Raw genomic sequence first — 19,892 nt, 5'->3', positions numbered from 1 at the left:
CAGCACCCTCTGTAATGTACAGTGCTGTGGTCCTAAAAGGGTTTCCTGGGACTTTGATATTGATGGCAACTGCCAGTATCAGGCCATCGGTATTAGGTTGGTGGGGTTGGACCAAAAAGATAGGTGAGAGTAAGTACCACTTACTTAAACAGTGCAGGGCACCTAGTACACCCTTTCATGGCAATGGTATAACCTAATGGCAGTGACCTCTTCCAGCAGGATGATATGCACCAGCACAGGGCAATGATTGTTTAGGAACAGTTTAAAGGGGCTATCCAACGCTACAAAAACATGGCCACTTTCCCCCTACTGTTGGCTCCAGGTTAGGTGGGGTTTTGAAACTCAGTTCCATTGAAGTAAATGGAGCTTAATTGCAAACCGCACCTGAACTGGAGACAACAGTAGGGGGAAGAGTGGCCATGTTTTTGTAGCGCTGGATAACCCCTTTAAGGAACATGACAAAGAAGTTACCTGAAAGGTTGTTGTTACTCTATTACATGTCTAGTAAATGTTTTGCTTCACATCTGTTCATGGCGCCTTATGATTATAGTGTTTAATCAGTAACAACTGTGAAAAATGTGTAAAGTCCTTCAAAAATTCCTATTAAAGGGGTTGTTAACAAAAACATTTTTTTTTTCAAATCAACTGGTCCCAGCAAGTACCAGAGATTTGTAATTTACTTTTATAAAAAAATCTCTACTCTTACAGTATTTATCAACTGCTGTATGTCCTGCAGGAAATGGTGTATTCTTTACAGTCTGACACAGTGCTCTCTGCTGCCACCTCTGTCCATGTCAGGAACTGTCCACAGCCCTAGCAAATCCCCATAGAAAACCTCTCCTGCTCTCCAGACTGGAAATAATACAACTTCCTGAGAACCTGAGTGAGTTACTTTACCCAGGTGTATAAAACTTAGTGGCACCTGTGCTAGGACACTACGCTTGCGGGACTGCTGCCTTGTCACGGTTACTGGTGGTCCTGAGGGCATTTGCAGGTGTAGTCTGCTCTCTGGCGCTTCCCTGTAATGTCTCTCTCATTGGGGGTCCACTGTAAAGGTTGTAAGGGGGCTAAACCTGTGTCTTTGGCAACGTCTTCTATGGCTAGAAACATTTATTTTTATTTTCTTCTCCGTTTAGCCTAGACCATCATGAGACTTGGTATAGCCACAACTAATTCTATTACCCTAGAAACTAGCCTCCCCTCCCCCCCCCAAAAAAAAAAATACTAGTGTTGCACAGAAATTAGTGCTAAACATACTGCCCTCAAGAATAATAGTGCCATAGGCATAAGGCCCCCAAAAATAATTGCATCAAGCTGATACTGCCCCTTACAGCAATAAAGTACCCTGATAATTTATTCTGCACTATGTTCTGATGATTATCTTCTTGAGTACCCCCACTTATAATGGTGCACCAATAATAATAAAAAAAATAGTAATAATGCTCCCCTAGTGTGCCCCCCCTGTTCTGGACTGCAGCCTATGTAGTGTCCCAGAACAGGTGTGTCACTACATTTATATGTCACCTGTCGCAAGCAGTAGCAGATTACAATAGGACCTTTTTGGGCGGTAGCCCGGGGACCTGAGCTTATACCCAAAAAGACTTATACTTTCAGGGGTGTACTGTCTGCTGACATTTTTACCGCAATTTTGCACAATTCAGGGCATCATGATATTATCTATCCTGTACTATGCACACCACGCTAGTGCTGCCAAAGTTACATTGGGGTGGGGGGGCCCAAGCTTGGTCAACAGCCCGGGGCCTTTGGTAAAGTTAATCCGCCCCTGGTTGCAAAATACATCAGGTGTCATACTCTGGGATGAAGGCTGCTGTTTTGCACTTTTGCCACTTTGTGTCTCACTCTCCCCTACTCTAACTGCACAGCTGATGGTATCAAAAGGGTTAACTGTGTTCACTGTTCTGTGTTTTGTCGGCCAATCAGTAGCTTGGGTCCCTCACGCTACACCACCTATGAGGGTAGTCCCAGTCACCCCTATTTAAGTCTTATGGTTCCTGGTGGGAGGGTCTTTTCTTAGTCTTCTTTTGTGGATGGTGGTGAAAGACACAGACAAAGAGGTAGTGTTCCTGCTAAAGCTTACAACTGGGCCTGGTCCAAGGCCAGGTCCCTTGACAGAGACAACAGACAACTGATTCTAATAGGAGGAGCTAAATCCATAGATGGGGTAACTGTCAGATGGGAAATGAATAGAATGAATAGCTCGTCGCCAGCATGGGGAAGCTGGCACCAAGGTCGCGCACTGCGCCGGTTTATTGGCGGGCATCAGCCCAGCTAATGCACTGGAGACTGCGGTAGCGGCCTTCCTGTACTGTTCTATCCATGTGCAAAACTTAAAGCGAATGTACTGTTGGTACATTTGCTTTAAGATTCAGAGTGGAGATGAGAGCTATGGTATAATGAACCCATTGACCTTCTTGTTTGGAATAAGGTTATAAAATGAGTTGTTTCGTTACACCTCTAGCTATACAGCTCAGCATATGATTAGCTTTCCCTACAGTCTGCTTGCACTGGAGACTCCGCTGCGGTGGGGCACTGCGGATCTGTTGTGTGTGAACCCACCCTAAAACTATATAAAAATAGGGGCAAAAGGTGGGGCCGCAATTCAGTGTGTCCCCCCTTCAATTAAGGAGGAGCCCTTACATTACAGCGATTCCACAAGCGTCAGAATTATTTCATGCAGATCCGTCACATGAGTGTGGATGTGGCAGATTCACCATGGACTTTACCTCTATACACAAAAAGTGGTGAAATCCATCAAAAATCCACAACTTAATAGGCGGGACCCTTAAACACATCTGCTTTAAGGCCCTAGTACACTGAGCCATATTTGGCCGAATCGGCTCTGTGTAATAAAGAGAACGATCAGCCGATGAAATGATCGGCTGATTGTTTCTTTAGGTCCTGACCTAAAATTGTCAGGTGTGCATTACTACGTGTAATAGCGATGGAAGGCTGATGATTGTAGCATAAAATAATAAAGTAATAACTCATCTTACCATGTTCCCTGGTGTCCTCGGGCCTTCCCCTAAGTCCCCGGAGACCTTCTCAGGTGTCTGCAGCTCTTTCTTCTCTGCATTGACAGGCCACCGGCCACTCAGCCAATCACTGGCCGAGACACTGGGAAGGCCTGAGGACAGAGAGTGTGGTAAGGTGAGTTATTACATTATTATTTTATACTAAAGGGAAGGGCTGAAAGGACATCGCTAACCATGCCCCTGCAGCCCTTACTGCCCGATAGTTGGCCTGTCTAATTGCACAGTAAATGAGCGCCGATCTAGCAGATCAGCGCTTGTTTACAGTTTATGATAAGGCCATCTAATAGGACCCTTAGGCTGGTATTACACGGAGCGATTATCGTTTGAAAAATCGTTAAATCGTTCGGATTTGAACGATAATCGTTTCATGTAATAGCAGGCAACGATTAAACGACCAACAAGAAATCGTTGATCGTTTAATAGGATCCGGACCTATTTTTATCGTTTGATCGTTCGCACATCGTTCGCACATTGTTCGGTGGAATAAGAATTCGCAGCTGAAATGTACGCAATACCGACGACTAAACGACCGCAAGAACGATCATAAATAACGATCATCGTTCCATGTAATTGGGGCGAACGAGTTCGGGTTGTTTGCCTTAGCGGTCGTTTAAGATTGTTTATCGTTAATCGTTAGTCGTCGAAAAATTGCTTGGTGTAATAGAATCTTAGGCACAAGACCACTAATAGGTATCTGTCACCCAGCCAGATAGAGGAACATATCAGCAGGTGCATCTGTTTTTTCATGCTACTTGGTGGCAATATGTAATTCAGAGGCTTAATGGGCTTGATAGTTGACCATGTGGCTGAATATACAGCATCTTTGCAAAGGCTTCTGTTTTGCATACTGTATGCAGCCCGTATCATCTCCAGTATTTATTATATTGTTCAGATGTTTTTCACCTCTTTTCTGCTATTAAGGGTTAAGGGCTGGGACAGGAGAATTACATTCATAAGACATTTTTTCCTATTTTTCAGAACTACACAAAATGTTTTTCCCTCAACCAATTTGGCTGCCTCCCAACAATGATGCATCTCCCACGTGTTGTGCATTATCTTGGCTGCACTTCATCCATCTCCCTCTTAGTATGCCACAAAAGTCATCATCTTGTATTAGGAATGCTGTGAGCCTCCTCTTTGCCGTGAAAGATACATAAAATAGTAGGGCAAAGAATAACATCATAAATTTTAGGCACATGATCATGTGGTGATGCCCCGCTGGGAGGTGCGACTGGTCACTTGCCAGATGATGAAGTGTGACTCAACTGCAGTAGTGGTTGGTCGGGGAATAGCTCAGCTAGGTGTTATGCTGTTGTGACGCCAGTGCCGGTCGGGCAGACAGGTATGATGGCACAACTGCTTTTAGTTTAGTGAGGCTGGCTAAACCCTTTCCCCTGTTGTCAGTAACCTACCGGGCTGTTTAGGGGTCTCTTGGGTGCTTATCATGGTGGTCCGGAGTGGAGCCGTGACCCACCCGGACTATCTGTACCGCCACCCACAGAAAGGGGAGATGACCCAAGGAAGGTGTAGTGACTGTGTAGGTGCTTGGATAAGAATCACAGAGTCCAATTATAATAAATAAACTCTTCTTTACTGCAGGAATACTTGATACAGTGATACACAATAGGCTTTAGGCTTGATAAGATACCTTGGACTTTAATGACCAGATCTGTGCTGAGAGCTTGAAAGAGAGTACAGCTGTGCTGAATGAGTTGCATGCTGAGAGGTATAAGAAGTTCAGAGAAGTAGAGAGGAGGATGTCGAGAGAGTCCGGTCTGGTCTTAAGTTACGATGGTCGAGAAAGGAACATTGTATGTTGAAAATATTGTATCTTGAGGCCATAGTAAGTTGAGGGATCACTGTACTCTATTTCAGTTCATCCTGATTATAAGAAAGTACAGTAAAACATCTATGAGCCAACCAAATGTGGAACTGCAGAGCTGGCCTGTCACTAGAGAGTTCCAAACGGTGGCTGCAGACTGTGGGCTTAAGACAGGAAGATACCAGGGAGCAGGCAGAAGCATCAGGGACCGTGCACAGTTATGTATGAACATTTTTTTTTACACAATTATCATCCGTCGGCTATTACGCATAGCAATGCGCGGTTGGCGGACAATGATTTTAGGTCAGGACCAAAAGACATGATCAGCCGATGATAGTTGTCATCAGCTGATCGCGGTCTTTATTACACGGAGCGATAATCTGCTAAATCGGCCTGATTAAGCATATTATAACTCTGTGTTATAGGGCCCTTAAAGGACAACTCCCACGAAATTTTTTTTTAGCTTATTTAACACACATTACAAAGTTATATAACTTTGTAATGTGGTTAAATACCCGGTCTGGCCCCCTTCCCCCACTTTCGGACCCCCGACCCCCCCGCCCGGAAGTTAAAGAATATATACATTACCTATTACGATCGTCACGGTCCTCTTCTCCCGGGCGGCATCTGGTGACGACGACGTCAGAGCCGGGGGGGGCGGTCCGGGTCTTCTTCCTCCTCGGCGTCTTCATAGAGAGTGAATGGGACGGAAAAGGCTGCTGGTGCACATGCGCACCAGCAGCCTTTTCAATGGCTGGAGCGCATCACATGGCTTCCAGCTTCGTCAGCCCTGATTGGCTGAGGTTGCTGGAAGCCATGTGATGCGCTCCAGCCAATGAAAAGGCTGCCGGTGCGCAAGCGCACTGGCAGCCTTTTCCATCCCCAGGACCCGGAAATCAGAGACATCGCTGGACGGCGGACGGCGGTGATGGTGAGGCGGACGGCGGGCGAATGGAGTGGCGATCGTCACCGGAGGGATGGTGAGTATGGTGTCTGTATGTGTGTCTGTGTTTTTTTTTTTGGGGGGTCCCGCGGGAGTTGTCCTTTAAGTCCCTATTCCATGGAACGTTTATCGGCCGTTATGGCCGATAATCGTCTCGTGGAATAGAAGGCAACGACCAGCCGACATCGTTCATGTCAGCTGATCGTTGCAGTCGTTTGTCTTTCAACAATGTTGAAAAACAAACGACTGTGATAGCAGCAGACCACCACTATCCTCTATGGGCTGCCCAGACGATGTAGCGATCACCCGGGCAGCCCCCCCCCAGAAGCTCCCTGAGGCCGCTCCTGCACTCACCCATTAGCTGCCACCATGTGTAATAGCGGGCAGGGAACGAGGAGCAACTGAGCGCTGACATCGCTTGTTGGCTACTCACAGTCGGCCCGTGGAATAGGGCCTTTAGGCTGCATTACACAGGGCACACTACAGAATCTGTAAACAAGTGACACAGGCATGTAATTAGGGGAGTTTTATATTTTTTGCAGGCATACAGATGTACAGATATGAAATCTTAAGTGGTAGTCTACACATTGGAGGTTTGAACAAAATACAAAAACAAAACAGTGCATCTTTAATTTTGTAAAGTGAATGGGAAACCATCTACCTTGTGCATAGGTAAGTAATGAACTAGAACTGACAGGACATTCCGGTGTTTAGTCTCTTTTTTTTCAACCAGCAAAAGACTAAAAAGCTGCCTTCAGGAGACTGGACCTTGATACAGTAAGTATAGCTGTTATATAGCTGCCTTTAGGAGACTGGACCTGGATACAGTAAGTATAGCTGTTATATAGGAGCCTTTAGGAGACTGGACCTGGATACAGTAGGTATAGCTGTTATATAGCAGCCTTCAGGAGACTGGACCTGGATACAGTAAGTATAGCTCATATATAGCTGCCTTCAGGAGACTGGACCTGGACCCAGTAAGTATAACTGTTATATAGCTGCCTTCAGGAGACTGTACCTGGATATAGTTAGTATATCTGTTATATAGCATGTCTTCAGGAGACTGGACCTGGATACAGTAAGTATAGCTGTTATATAGTATGTCCTCAGGATACTGGACCTTGATACAGTAAGTATAGCTTTTATATAGCTGCCTTCAGGAGACTGGACCTGGATATAGTAAGTATATCTGTTATATAGCAGTCTTCAGGAGACTGGACCTGGATATAGTAAGTATATCTGTTATATAGCTGCCTTCAGGAGACTGGACCTGGATATAGTAAGTATATCTGTTATATAGCATGTCTTCAGGAAACTGGACCTGGATACAGTAAGTATAGCTCATATATAGCTGCCTTCAGGAGACTGGACCTGGACCCAGTAAGTATAACTGTTATATAGCTGCCTTCAGGAGACTGTACCTGGATATAGTTAGTATATCTGTTATATAGCATGTCTTCAGGAGACTGGACCTGGATACAGTAAGTATAGCTGTTATATAGTATGTCCTCAGGATACTGGACCTTGATACAGTAAGTATAGCTTTTATATAGCTGCCTTCAGGAGACTGGACCTGGATATAGTAAGTATATCTGTTATATAGCAGTCTTCAGGAGACTGGACCTGGATATAGTAAGTATATCTGTTATATAGCTGCCTTCAGGAGACTGGACCTGGATATAGTAAGTATATCTGTCATATAGCATGTCTTCAGGAGACTGGACCTGGATACAGTAAGTAAAGCTGTTGTACAGCATGTCCTCAGGAGACTGGACCTGGATACAGTAAGTAAAGCTGTTGTACAGCATGTCCTCAGGAGACTGGACCTGGATACAAGTAAGTATATCTTTGTTATTAAGCATAAGAAAAAAAAATGAATAATATCCCCTGCTGATTTAGAATTTGAAAGTTTTAACGAAAGGTATCAATTTAAAGGTCTGGTCTTGGGCCTGACATAATTTAGGCGTCTGACCTGCGATCTTAATTCTTTTGTTTTACTATAAGCATTTTCTATCTTTGTTGTTGTTTCTGACTGATGTGTTTTACCACATTCCTCCATTTGTGGCCATTTTATAATAGGAGCAACGCACTGGGGGAAAACTCTGATAAATTCTGTGTATTTTTTTGCTCACCGCTGCTTGATTTTTAAAGTAGCGCATGCTATTATTTATTCGCTTCCTAGTAAACCTCTCCCTAGCCAAAACAGCACTGCCACTTTTTCTGTGCAATATCTATTATACTTACATTATTAAGCTATTTTCTACCATACATTCTTTAATTAACAACAAATTCTGTTTTACCGTATGTTGACTTGTTTATGGATCATAAATTCCCATTTGCTTTCTCTAGGCGTCCTGTTGTCTCAAACAGGTATCACAATTGTACATTAAGTCGTAAAACATATCATGTGAGGTTGCTGACCCATATCGATTAGCACACATCTAATTACATTCACTTCATGCTTTTCTACTGCTAAGAATCTTTACTTTTCAAGCTAAGATGGCTGAAAGAGACAACATGGCTGCCTTGGCCTAAATATAGTCTCTTAGGGGGCATTCACATGCTCCATAGATCACGGATGCTAAGGAGCATGAAGCTGGGGGCCGGCAATAGGAACTCCTGGCGTCATGCAGGGCTGTATTTACAGCTTTCACTGTCGTAGGCACTTCCAGTATTTATCAGCTGCTGTATGTTCTGCAGGAAGTGTTGTATTCTTTACAGTCTTTAAATAGAAGTAATTTACAAATCTGCATAACTTTATGACATCAGTGGATTTAAGAAAAAATCCAAAGTACCCCATTAATACTTTTAACTTTTGTTTTCTAACTTACTAAAGTGCTAAAAAAGATTTATTGTGTATTCCATGTGTTTTTTTTTTTTCTGATTTCATGTGTTACCTTATACTATGTGATATTTGGATTGGAGCCACTGCGCATGTGTACATATTACTGTTCTGATTTGATTTGCTATATTGTGTCCCATTGTACCCCATGTAATGATTTATGTCATATGGGCATATATTATACTGCATTGATTCATGTGTGTCACAGGTTTCGTTTTATCCATGTAGTGTAATTGATGATGCAGTTTTCATGTTTTTAAAAGGGTTATCCAGCGCTACAAAAACATGGCCACTTTTCCCCCTACTGTTGTCTCCAGTTCAGGTGTGGTTTGCAATTAAGCCCCATTTACTTCAATGGAACTGAGTTTCAAAACTCCACCCAAACTGGAGACAACAGTAGGGGGAAAGTGGCCAAGGGGAAACCCCTTTAAATGGCTTTAATGTTATAGCCGGCACCAGGGCCGTTTTAATACATTGGTGGGCCCGGTGCACAGCCCTCAAGAGTAGGCCCCCCTCTTTCCTTTCGGCACATGGTATAATGTACTAAATTTACCCCCACACTGTATTAAGAGCCCCAATACATACAGTAGTTACCTTATAACACTATTTCCACCATACAGTGATTACATATTACATGAAAACTGCACTGAACAAAACAAAGATATCACCAATGATACCATTACATAATACCGTCACACCATGACCCCTATTACTACAGACCCTATAACAGAGTGCAGTTACATCCAGTGACTCACAGGGGGCGTCTTCTCCGATCAGAGTCTGTCACCTTTTCTTTTTCTCTCCATCCAGCCTGGGCCACCTTGAAGTCTTCTCCTGGCTGTGAATCTTCTCTCCAGAATCTGCCAGAAAAATATTTTAGGCTCCAACACATACAGTAGTTAGGTCCCCTGTACCCCTATATAGTAGTTACACCCCTCCGTACCCCTATATAGTTACACCCCTCTGGCCTCCATAGTTTTAAGGTGTCCCTGTAGTATATAAACCCTTGTGTGCTCCTCCAGTTATATACAGCCCTCCTGTCTGCCCCCCCATTAGTATATAGACCCCCCGTGTGCTCCCCCAGTAGATTATAGCCCCCTGTGTGCTCTCCCCAGTAGTATATAGACCCCGTGTGCTCCCCCAGTAGATTATAGCCCCCTGTGTGCTCTCCCCAGTAGTATATAGACCCCCCGTGTGCTACCCCAGTAATTATAGCCCCCCTGTGCGCTATCCCCAGTAGTATATAGCCCCCCCGTGCACTCCCCAGTAGTATATAGCCCCCTGTGCGCTCCCCAGTAGTCTATAGCCCCTCTGTGCACTCCCCCAGAAGTATACAGCCCCCTGTGTGCTCTCCCCAGTAGTATATAGCCCCCCTGTCCGCTCTCCCCAGTAGTATATAGCCCCCCTGTGCGCTCGCCCCAGTAGTATATAGCCCCCCTGTCCGCTCTCCCTAGTAGTATATAGCCCCCTATGCGCTCGCCCCAGTAGTATATAGCCCCCCTGTGTGCTATCCCCAGTATATAGCCCCCCCGTGCACTCCCCAGTAGTATAAAGCCCCCATGTGCGCTCCCCAGTAGTAAATAGCCCCCATGTGCTCTCCCCAACAGTATATAACCCCCCCTGTGCTCTCCCCAATAGTATTTAGCCCCCATGTGCTCTCCCCAACAGTATATAGCCCCCCTGTGCTCTCCCCAATAGTATATAGCCCCCCCCGTGCTCTCCTTAATAGTATACAGCCCCCCCTGTGCTCTCACCAACAGTATATAGCCCCCATGTGCTCTCCCCAACAGTATATAGCCCCCCTGTGCTCTCCCCAATAGTATATAGCCCCCATGTGCTCTCCCCAACAGTATATAACCCCCCCTGTGCTCTCTTCAACAGTATATAGCCCCCATGTGCTCTCCACAACAGTATATAGCCCAGTATATAGTATATATAGAATGCGACCATGCCCCGCCCTCCAGTGTCCTCCACTGAGCCTGTATATGCTTATGGTGGACATAAAATTAAGAAAAAGCAATCAAAATTTTTCTTTTACGCCAATATAATACCAATAAAACTAGAGATAATGGCGCAAAAAAATTACACCCCAACCAGCCCTGTTGGTGGAAAAATAAAAGCGTTATGTCTCTTAGAAGGCGGGGAGGAAAGCCCTCCTTCATTGTAACCTGGACATCCATGCAACAATGACCTTTGGTAATGAAGGGGTTAATACCTTTGAATTAAGTTTTTATTAACCCATTGTGTACCTCCCAACTTTGCCAACAGCACAGAGGGACATTCAAGGCAATGTGCCACGCCTGCATAACAATGCCCATAGCCACACCCCATAACCACGCCTAAACACTTTTCCCACTGCAACTCACACAATCATAGGGTAGTGCCATACACTGCAGAAGCCAGAAATGGGTATATACCATACCGTAACACTGTTACTGACGAAATCCAGTAAACCAAGACCAATATTACCAATATATAAAAAACAAGTATTATTACCACACCTTCACCACAGAGTGACTAATACCACCAGACCATTACTAAAATGAAGTATACACAGACCAATAATACTAACAGTATATATATATATATATAAATAAAAAAAAGCATTATTTCCACACCATGACCACCACATATTGACTAATACCACCGTACCATTACTGATATCTAGTATACAAAAGCCTAAACCTCCCCATCCGCTGGCCCATATAGAGGTAAATACGAATGGTATGCTCTGCACACCATATTAGTCAGTACAGTGCAGTTACATACAGTGACTAATAGGAGGCATCTTCTCTGATTGGTGTTGCTCACTTTTCCCTCTCTATCTGGCATGGTCATCATGAAGACATCTTGGCCATAACTTGCATCTGTAGAATCTGCCAGACAAATCATTTTAGGCTCTTCGCTCCAGCACCATCCTGACGTCTATACAAAGTCCCCATGTGTATTGCTCCACACTGCCATGTAGTATTTAGTCCCTATTTGGATCCTCAAACAGTACTTAGGCCCCCACTATGTCCTCACATAGTAGAAAGGCCCTAACATCTGCCGCCATATAGTAGTTAAGTCCCTTTGTTTTCACATAGTAGTTAGGCCCTTTTGTGCCCTCATATAGTAGTCAACCCCCCCCCCCCCCCTCTCCATGCATCTTTATAGAAGTATGGCCTTTTTCCCAAGTTATGTGTCTCACGGACAGAGACATGAAAAGCCTGTGTGGTGCACCGCTGTAAGGCTAGACCGGTCACTTGCCAGATGGTATTGTGTGACACCACTGCTGTATAGCTCAGCCAAATGGTAGGTTGTCGTGACGCCAGTGCCAGGTGGGCACACAGGTATGGAGGCACACCTGCTTTTATTTTAGAGTGGCAAGCTATACCCTTTTCCCTGTGGTCGGTGACCTGTCGGGCTGTGAGGGGGTCCCTTGGGTGCTTATCACGGGGGTCCGGAGTGGAGTTGTGACCCACCCGGACTATCGCTACTTCCACCCACAGAAAGGGGAGATGACCCAAGGAAGGTGCAATTACTGTGTCGGTGTTTAAGTAATAATCACTAAGTCCTGTTATCATAAATAAACTCTTCTTTACTTTAGGAATACTTGATACAGTAGTATAGAGTAGACTTGTGACTTCACAATATACTTTGGACTTGACTGAGAGCTTGAGAGGTAGAATAGCCAGGCTGGCTTAGTTGTGTGCTGAGAAGCAGAGTAAGTTCAGAGAAGTAGAGAGGAGGATGTCACAAGAGTTCCAACCCAAGTAGTACTGTGCTCTGCCGGAACTTTAGAAGTAGAATAAGTAGAATACTTGAAAGTAGAGAGAATACTTGTGCCCGTGTTTTGCACCACCTATTGCCCCCCAGTGTCGAGTGACCTGTCCTATGAGGGTGACAAAAGCCCCAGACCTTGTTACCTGGGTTGAGTAGAGTGGTCAGAATTTTCTGGTTACACCCGCACTGCGAGACAAAGTATGTAGGTTTCTAGCAAATTTGCTCTATGTGGATCAGTTCCTCTTGCTTCAGGATACTGTCCTGGACCTTTAGACTTGTTCTCGGAGTGGGCTGGGATGATCTCTAACTTTGTCCCCTCTGTAAGTGTTTAGCACTGCATAGTGAGTAGAAGTGCTGCATTCAAGAAAAGTGTCCGTGCTTCCCATGTGTGTCTGTCCACTATCACACTCCAGACTAGACTACACTGGACTCATCATCGCTCTACGGGACCTGGCTAAGACTAAGTGCATGACTACACTTCCCCTCCCCATGTGACCACTTCCTACAGGATATGTTATACCTGCTGTGAGTGGGTGAGAAGAGAGTGCAAAAGAAGAAAGAAAACAGATAGGTGGAGAAAAGAGCTTTCATTGGTGCACAAATCACAAACAATAACCCCTTGATTACTGCAATTACTGCAATACTTAGATACTGATTACTGTAATTACTGCAATACTTAGAGACAAAGCATACATACTAGCGACATCTAATGGCAAAACTTAGGTACTACTTCGTTATTACTTTTACTTAGAGTACAGGCTTTTGCGAGGGGTGTATAAACTAGTAATGCCAGTGGTGGGACATCTCCAATATGATACTAAGAGCAGGGAAACTGTATGAATATGTGCAGCACTGTAATGACACAGCTGCTGGGGGGATTCCACTACAGGCCTAACATGTCTGTGTCGTCCATGAAACACGGAACAAGGGAATAAGGCCTTATGCTACCCTATGCAGGTATCCCACCAGTATGTAGTATTCCCCCTGCAGGTAACTCCCCTGGTAGTAAGCCCAAATCCCTGTAGGTAATTGCCCTGCTAGTTAGCCCTTCCCTCCCCCCCCCCCCATGACAGTATTCCCTAATTTAGCCATACCCCTCTATAGGTAATCTCTCCATGTATAAGCATCTCCTCTGTTATTTAGATCCCCCCATGTAGGCAACTCCCCTGGTTGTAACCCCTTATCATGGAGACATATCCCTGTGATTTAGATCCCCCCTGTAAGGGATGGAAATAGTTAACCATTCAATGTGTGCCGTATGTTGTTTGTAGAAGCTGTTGATACACTTTGGATTGGTAATTGTTCAATGTGTGCAGTGTTGTTTGTAAAAAGCCATTGTTCAGGTACCTTGAAGAGAACAATTGAGGCCATGAGCTCCAATGATACTATTGTTGTGGCATCTTAGGGTTCGGATAATAAGTTACAAAATCTAAATAATATGTTGTTTAATTAATCTTTCCCACTCACAAACTGGGTAATAGAACATGTCATTGACCCTTAGAAATATCTAATATGCAATTGAACCTCCCATGTCTTTCGTGGTTGGATGCCGTCATTTCTCTATGTATAAAGATGTTTCCCCCAAAAAAAATTATAATGAACTTCACAGAATCTTGTGTCTGTTTCATGTTTCCAGAGCTTGTAAAAATAATCTACTGATAATTTGGAGTCTTGCTTGGACTGGCAGTGGGTGTTTGTGCCCCCCCCCCCCCCCCATGTAGGCATCTCCCCTGGTAGTAAATCCCCCCACCCAGTACACATATCCCCTGTTATTTAGGTCCCCCCCCCTGGAGGCATCTCCTACGTTATTTAGATACCTCCCATGGAGGCGTCTCCCCTGGTAGTAACAGCCCCTTCCCATCCCCACCATGTACACATCTCTCCTGTTTACATTCGGCGACTAATCTCCCTCCTCCCCTCTCCATAGGTTACTGATGTAAAAGAGGCGAGATTTCCTGATAATGAGCAGTAAATGAGAGAGAGGGAGGGGGGGGGGGACCTGGGGAAAGTCTTTTTGAATGCAGATAATGGCATATTTGCCTAATAAACCCAATTACAAAGTTTCTTAAAATCGCCTGGACTATTGATTTCTGCAAACAAAAAAATAGGGCAGTGATCATTTTTGCTGTCTGAAGCATATAACAATCTCTGAAGCACATTACATTCTCAGTCCTAACCGCCTTGCATTACAGTTTGCTATTTTCAGGCCATGGGGGTCAATGAAGCCAGAGATGTGTAGCAAAAAATGCTAGACGGTATGATTTATAGCCCCTCAGAGATTCTACAAATGTGTTGCTTGAGGCCATAAGCTCATCAGGCCTAATAGCAGATACAGCCCTGCTAGTAAATAAACATACCTGATATTTATGGTCTTTTAGCATCTATTTGCTTGAACCCACTGTCACTGTCCTGTTTCTCCTGCATAATATGAAGGTTGCTTTACCATTAATTGTAGTAGTAAAGATGAGATCTGGGCCACATTTTCTCTTGTGGATTCTGCTCCGAGCTCATTGTTCTTTTCGTAACCTACTTCATTATGTGCATCCTCATGGGGTAGCAACCATGAATTGTCCTAAATGGAATATGGACACTGTGCGGGAACTTGCTATGCATCCGGCTTAAGGACATTATAGGACATCCATGTGCATTTTAGCCAGTTATCAAGGTTTCTCAGTTTATTAAGGGCATCTCCAGAGATGGAATACAAGGATATATAGAGAATCTCCTTTTCTGTTACATAAACATGTTTTTCTTAATACAAACATTATTTAGTTTATTTAGCGCCAACATATTCTGCAGTGCTGTACATAGACTGGTATCATCTAAATCAGACTTTGTCTCCCATAGGGTTGACCAATTCCATTTTCATAGGAAGCAAAGTAACCTATCAGTACATTTCTAACTTATGGGAGGAAACCGCAGGGCCTGGATACAGACACAGAGAGAACTACAAACTCCATGCAGATATAGACTTTTTTATTTTTAAGTATTTTCTGTAATATTTACCACTGTCAGAATATTTCCCTAGACTAATTGTTGTAGTAGGGAAGGTAAATTGTTTGGAAATCAAATAATGGCCTGTGGTTGCTCTTCCTATTTCTGTCAACAGAATAAACCTTCCCCCCGTCACATTCAAATTGACTTAACCATCCCAAAAATTTTACTTGTATTTGTTAGATTTTAAATCTACATCTAAAGTAAATATAGTTTATGCATATTTATGGATGTTCAGACCTGCACTGTTCATTAGAGTGGAAAGAAACTGGTCGCTATTATAAGTCTATAGAGATTGTCTTCTGCAGAGAAATGACAAAGGCAGCGAGCAAAGGGTTGTTAGCCGAGGGCTTCTCCCAGCTCTAACAACTGCTAGGGGTCAGAACCATATTGAGTTAAGTTCTAACATATCCATTGAGTTAAGTTCTAACATATCCATGTTTTCCTGGACTCCCTTGGACTGCATTTAACTTCTTTAGTCACTGCTATTCAAATGCAGAACAATCAGACTTAAGCTTGCTTGAGTTGCACTCATCTCTACTTTTAACCATTGAAACCACAGCAATTCCTCCATAGATTTTTTGGGACATTTTTTTCCCAGCAATATCTTTATTTGGTGAATTGGTATAAGTGCATCAATACCAAATATGTATTTTTTTTTTTGTCTTTTTACACACTTTTTTTTTCGTGTCACTGTATTCCTAGAGCTGTAACTTTTATAAATTTTTATCAACCAAGGGATCTTGGAATGCTTATTTACCCAATAATCGTCCAATGTGCAAGGGCCATCGATTAGTCACCGGCCAACTGAATCTTTAGTGCAGCAATATAAATGATCATTATCAGCCCAACATCTCTGTCTAAGGGTACGTGCACACTACGGAATTGCGACGGAAAACCCATCGCTGATTCTGCAGCTCGCATGCGCTCATGGAATCTGCCCGCACATAGAATGGAGTCTATGGCACAGGCGGAGACGCGCACAGACGCCAGAGTCCGCGAGCTGCGGAAACAGAGACAGGTTTTTCGTTGCGATTCCGTAGTGTGCACATACCCTAAACAGGCAATGTAACAGCGCATGTAAATGGCCGCACAATTCACCAATCCTTGTAAAGGCTCTGAAAATAAGCACTGGTCTCATTCATCAATGCTCGTATACTGCCCTAGTTAGGGCTGTGTAAAAGGGCCCTTAGCCATATGAGGGCCTAGTTTTTATGGTCACTTTTATCTTCATTTCCTCTATGGTTTAAACCTTTTTTTTTTTTTTTTAATGTTTCCTATTAGAGTATTTTTACTTCTAGGAATCTTAAAATAAAATAAAAAAAACCTTCTAAGGGTGCATTCACACCTACAGGATCCGCAGCAGATTTGATGGTGCAGATTTGATGCGGTGTTCAGTTATTTAACCTCTTAACGACGCATGCCGGGTATACCCGTCATGCGGCCGTTAAGAGTAAACAGAGAGGGCTCCCGGTGTGAGCCCTCTCTGCAGCGCGCGGTCCCCAGTTGCTAAGTGCAGCCAGGGACCGCGTGTATTAGCTGGCACGGCCGATCGCCGCGGCCGGCTAATTAACTATTCAAATGCCGCTGTCAAAGCTGACAGCTGCATTTGAATAGCAGCTGTGCCCCCCCTCTCTGGTGTCCAGTGGGGGATCTCCCCCCCGCGATGCGATCGCGGAGGGGAGACCCGTTCTAATGAGCCGGCCGGGGCTCAGCGTCGGAATGACGCTGATCCCGGCTCGGCAATCTATTCAGATGGTCTGCAGCAGACCATTATAATAGAGCACCGATCTGATGGATCATTGCTCTATTATATACACAGGATTGATCTCAATGGGAGATCAGTTCTGTGTATATAGAAGTCCCCCAGGGGGCTTCATATTACTGTAAGGGAAAGTTAAAAAAAAAGTGTTTTTATTAATAAAAAATCCCCTCCACTAATAAAAGTCTGAATCACCCCCCTTTTCCCATTTTACAAATAAAAATAAACATGTTTGCTATCGCCGCGTGCGTAATCGCCCGAACTATTAATTAATCACATTCCTGATCTTGCACGGTAAACGGTGTAAGCGCAAAAAAATCCCAAAGTGCAAAATTGCGCATTTTTGGTCGCATCAAATCCAGAAAAAATGTAATATAAAGCGATCAAAAAGTTGCATATGCGCAATCAAGGTACCGATAGAAAGAACACATCATGGCGCAAAAAATGACACCTGACAGCCCCATAGACCAAAGGATAAAAGCGCTATAAGCCTGGGAATAGAACGATTTTAAGGAACGTATATTTGTTAACAATGGTTTTAATTTTTTACAGGCCATCAGATACAATAAAAGTTATACATGTTACATATCGTTTTAATCGTAATGACTTGAGGAACATATATAACAACTAAGTTTTTTCATAGGACACACGGCGTAAAAATGAAGCCCCCCCAAAGAAAAATAATTGCGTTTTTTTTTCAATTTCACTGCGCATATAATTTTTTTCTGGTTTCGCAGCATATTTTATGGAAAAATTCAGCCTGTCATTGCCAAGTACAATTAGTGACGCAAAAAATAAGGGCTCATGTGGGTCTGTAGGTATAAAATGCAAGTGCTATGGCCTTTTAAGCACATGGAGGAAAAAACGAAAACGCAAAAACGAAAGTTAGCACGGTCCTTAAAGGGTTAAATGAAACCTGCTGAGGATCCGCAGCAGAAAATAAGCTGCGGATCCGGTAAGTGTGAACGTACCCTAAAGCTACGTTATTTACAGGGCAATGGCACAATTCAGTATAATAAGTATATATACTTTTTAATATAAAAAAATGTCTGTATCCATGTTTTCCAAGACTTCATGGGACTGCATCCAACTTCTTTAGCCCCCGGTAATCAAATGCAGAGCATGTCGATTTGTGCTCATCTCTATCCATTTCCCATCAGTACAATTGATAGGGTTGATACGAGGCTAGAAAATATATGAAAATCACAGCCAGCACAAGCTGGTAATGTATGTGAAATTCTCCCCTAGTCCAACAAACACTGTAATTTTTTGAGAGATGCATGCTGGGTAACATCCCACCATGAATGATTTGTTCCAAGAAGAATTGTTCATATAACGGGAAACATGATTTCTTTTCTTTGTATTGCCTCATTTGTATTCTTCTCAGAGAGCAGTAAATTATGAGATCTAGAACTTAGACAATCTTTTGAACAATGGAGTAGCTGTGCCGTATCTGCTAAGAAATAATTATTTATATAATAATATAGGTATATGTTCTGGTTATACGGTATATTGATATAATGTCAACATAACCTATTGCACTTCCTATTTAGGTGATTATTTTAAATTTATTTTCTCTTTACCTATTACCTCCTCTCATTCCACAACTCGGGAGCATCCTTTTCCAAGACACGGAGGTGTCGGAGACAATGTGCAGATATTGGACATTGTGTGGAGACAAAACACGTCCACACGCAATGTTCCGGACTTAGACCCACCCCTCCACATTTCAGAAGAGGGAATAGGTTTTAGCACTGGGTAGTGTGAGGCTTTAAAGGGAATCTGTCACTTGGTTTATGCTGCCTTAAATAAGGGCAGAATAAACTAGTGACAGAAATGCTGAACAGATTGGTGTATTACTTGTATTATTCTGTTCATCTGTTCTCCTAATAAGCAGGAGAATAGGATTCTTGTTGCCGCTCTCCACATGCTGACTGACAGGTGACTGCCTACACACAGCATGGACAGATAACAGCCAATAAGCAGCTAGTGGGCGGAGTTTTCTGCTTCTCATGAATATTGAGGACTACTGGGCTCATGCACATAATGGAGAGGACTACTTATTGTCCACGTTATTCAGGAGGATATCTCTGAATCAGCTGCACAGAACAATGTAAGTGATACATCATTCTGTACAGCTTCTCTCTCACTAACTTATGTTACCCTTAGAGAGGGCAGCATAAACCTACTGACAGTCTCTTTAAAGAGGAAGTCCCACAAAACTTAAAAATCAAAGACAGGCAGGGGGGTCCATAGGAACCATAAAAGGGAAAGTCTACTTACCTGTCCCTGTGCCCCTGCTACGTCGCTCTCACTGCTGTTGGACAGCTGCACAAAGTCATTTTCGGATGGCATATGTCTTCTGTTCCCTGGACAATATCTTTCCCTGTATAGTAGTTACAATCACATATGAGAAATATGTATTCTCTAAGCTGCAAACTGTTAAACACTGACTATTGGAGTCCAAGGGATTGCTTGGTTTCATTTTAAGTCCCTGCAAGAAAATGCTGCAGAAGTTCACAGTCCCCAGAACAGTCATGGATCAATGGCAGTATGGCTGATATAGAAGAAGTATAGTCAGAATTGGAGCCAAGAGTTGTTACCTGGAAAGCAATCAGGATGCATCAGGACAGAGGAAACAGGAGTGTACTCAAACATGGAGCTAAGGGTGGGAGCACTGGTCCCCCTAGTACCCTGACACCACTGTGCAC

The 19,892-nt window shown here is 43.6% G+C and overlaps 1 protein-coding gene across 2 annotated transcripts in view; it reads right to left on the bottom strand.

Moving 5' to 3' along the window:
- HPCA (hippocalcin) overlaps nucleotides 1-19,552 on the bottom strand; it is a 55,523-nt gene extending 35,971 nt beyond the window's left edge. The window contains exon 1 of one of the 2 annotated variants that reach the window (XM_069971372.1): nucleotides 19,465-19,552. In XM_069971372.1, coding sequence (XP_069827473.1) covers nucleotides 19,465-19,536 — 72 coding nt within the window. In that variant the 5' untranslated portion in view covers nucleotides 19,537-19,552. The remainder of the gene's footprint in view (nucleotides 1-19,464) is intronic. The other variant, XM_069971371.1, reaches the window with a different exon arrangement.
- Between the last annotated feature and the right edge of the window lie 340 nt (nucleotides 19,553-19,892).

Source organism: Dendropsophus ebraccatus, chromosome 5 (assembly GCF_027789765.1).
Source record: "Dendropsophus ebraccatus isolate aDenEbr1 chromosome 5, aDenEbr1.pat, whole genome shotgun sequence".
Classification (NCBI taxonomy): domain Eukaryota; kingdom Metazoa; phylum Chordata; class Amphibia; order Anura; family Hylidae; genus Dendropsophus; species Dendropsophus ebraccatus.
Note: the sequence above shows the minus strand (reverse complement) of the source record. Positions and strands in the feature narration are given on the sequence as shown.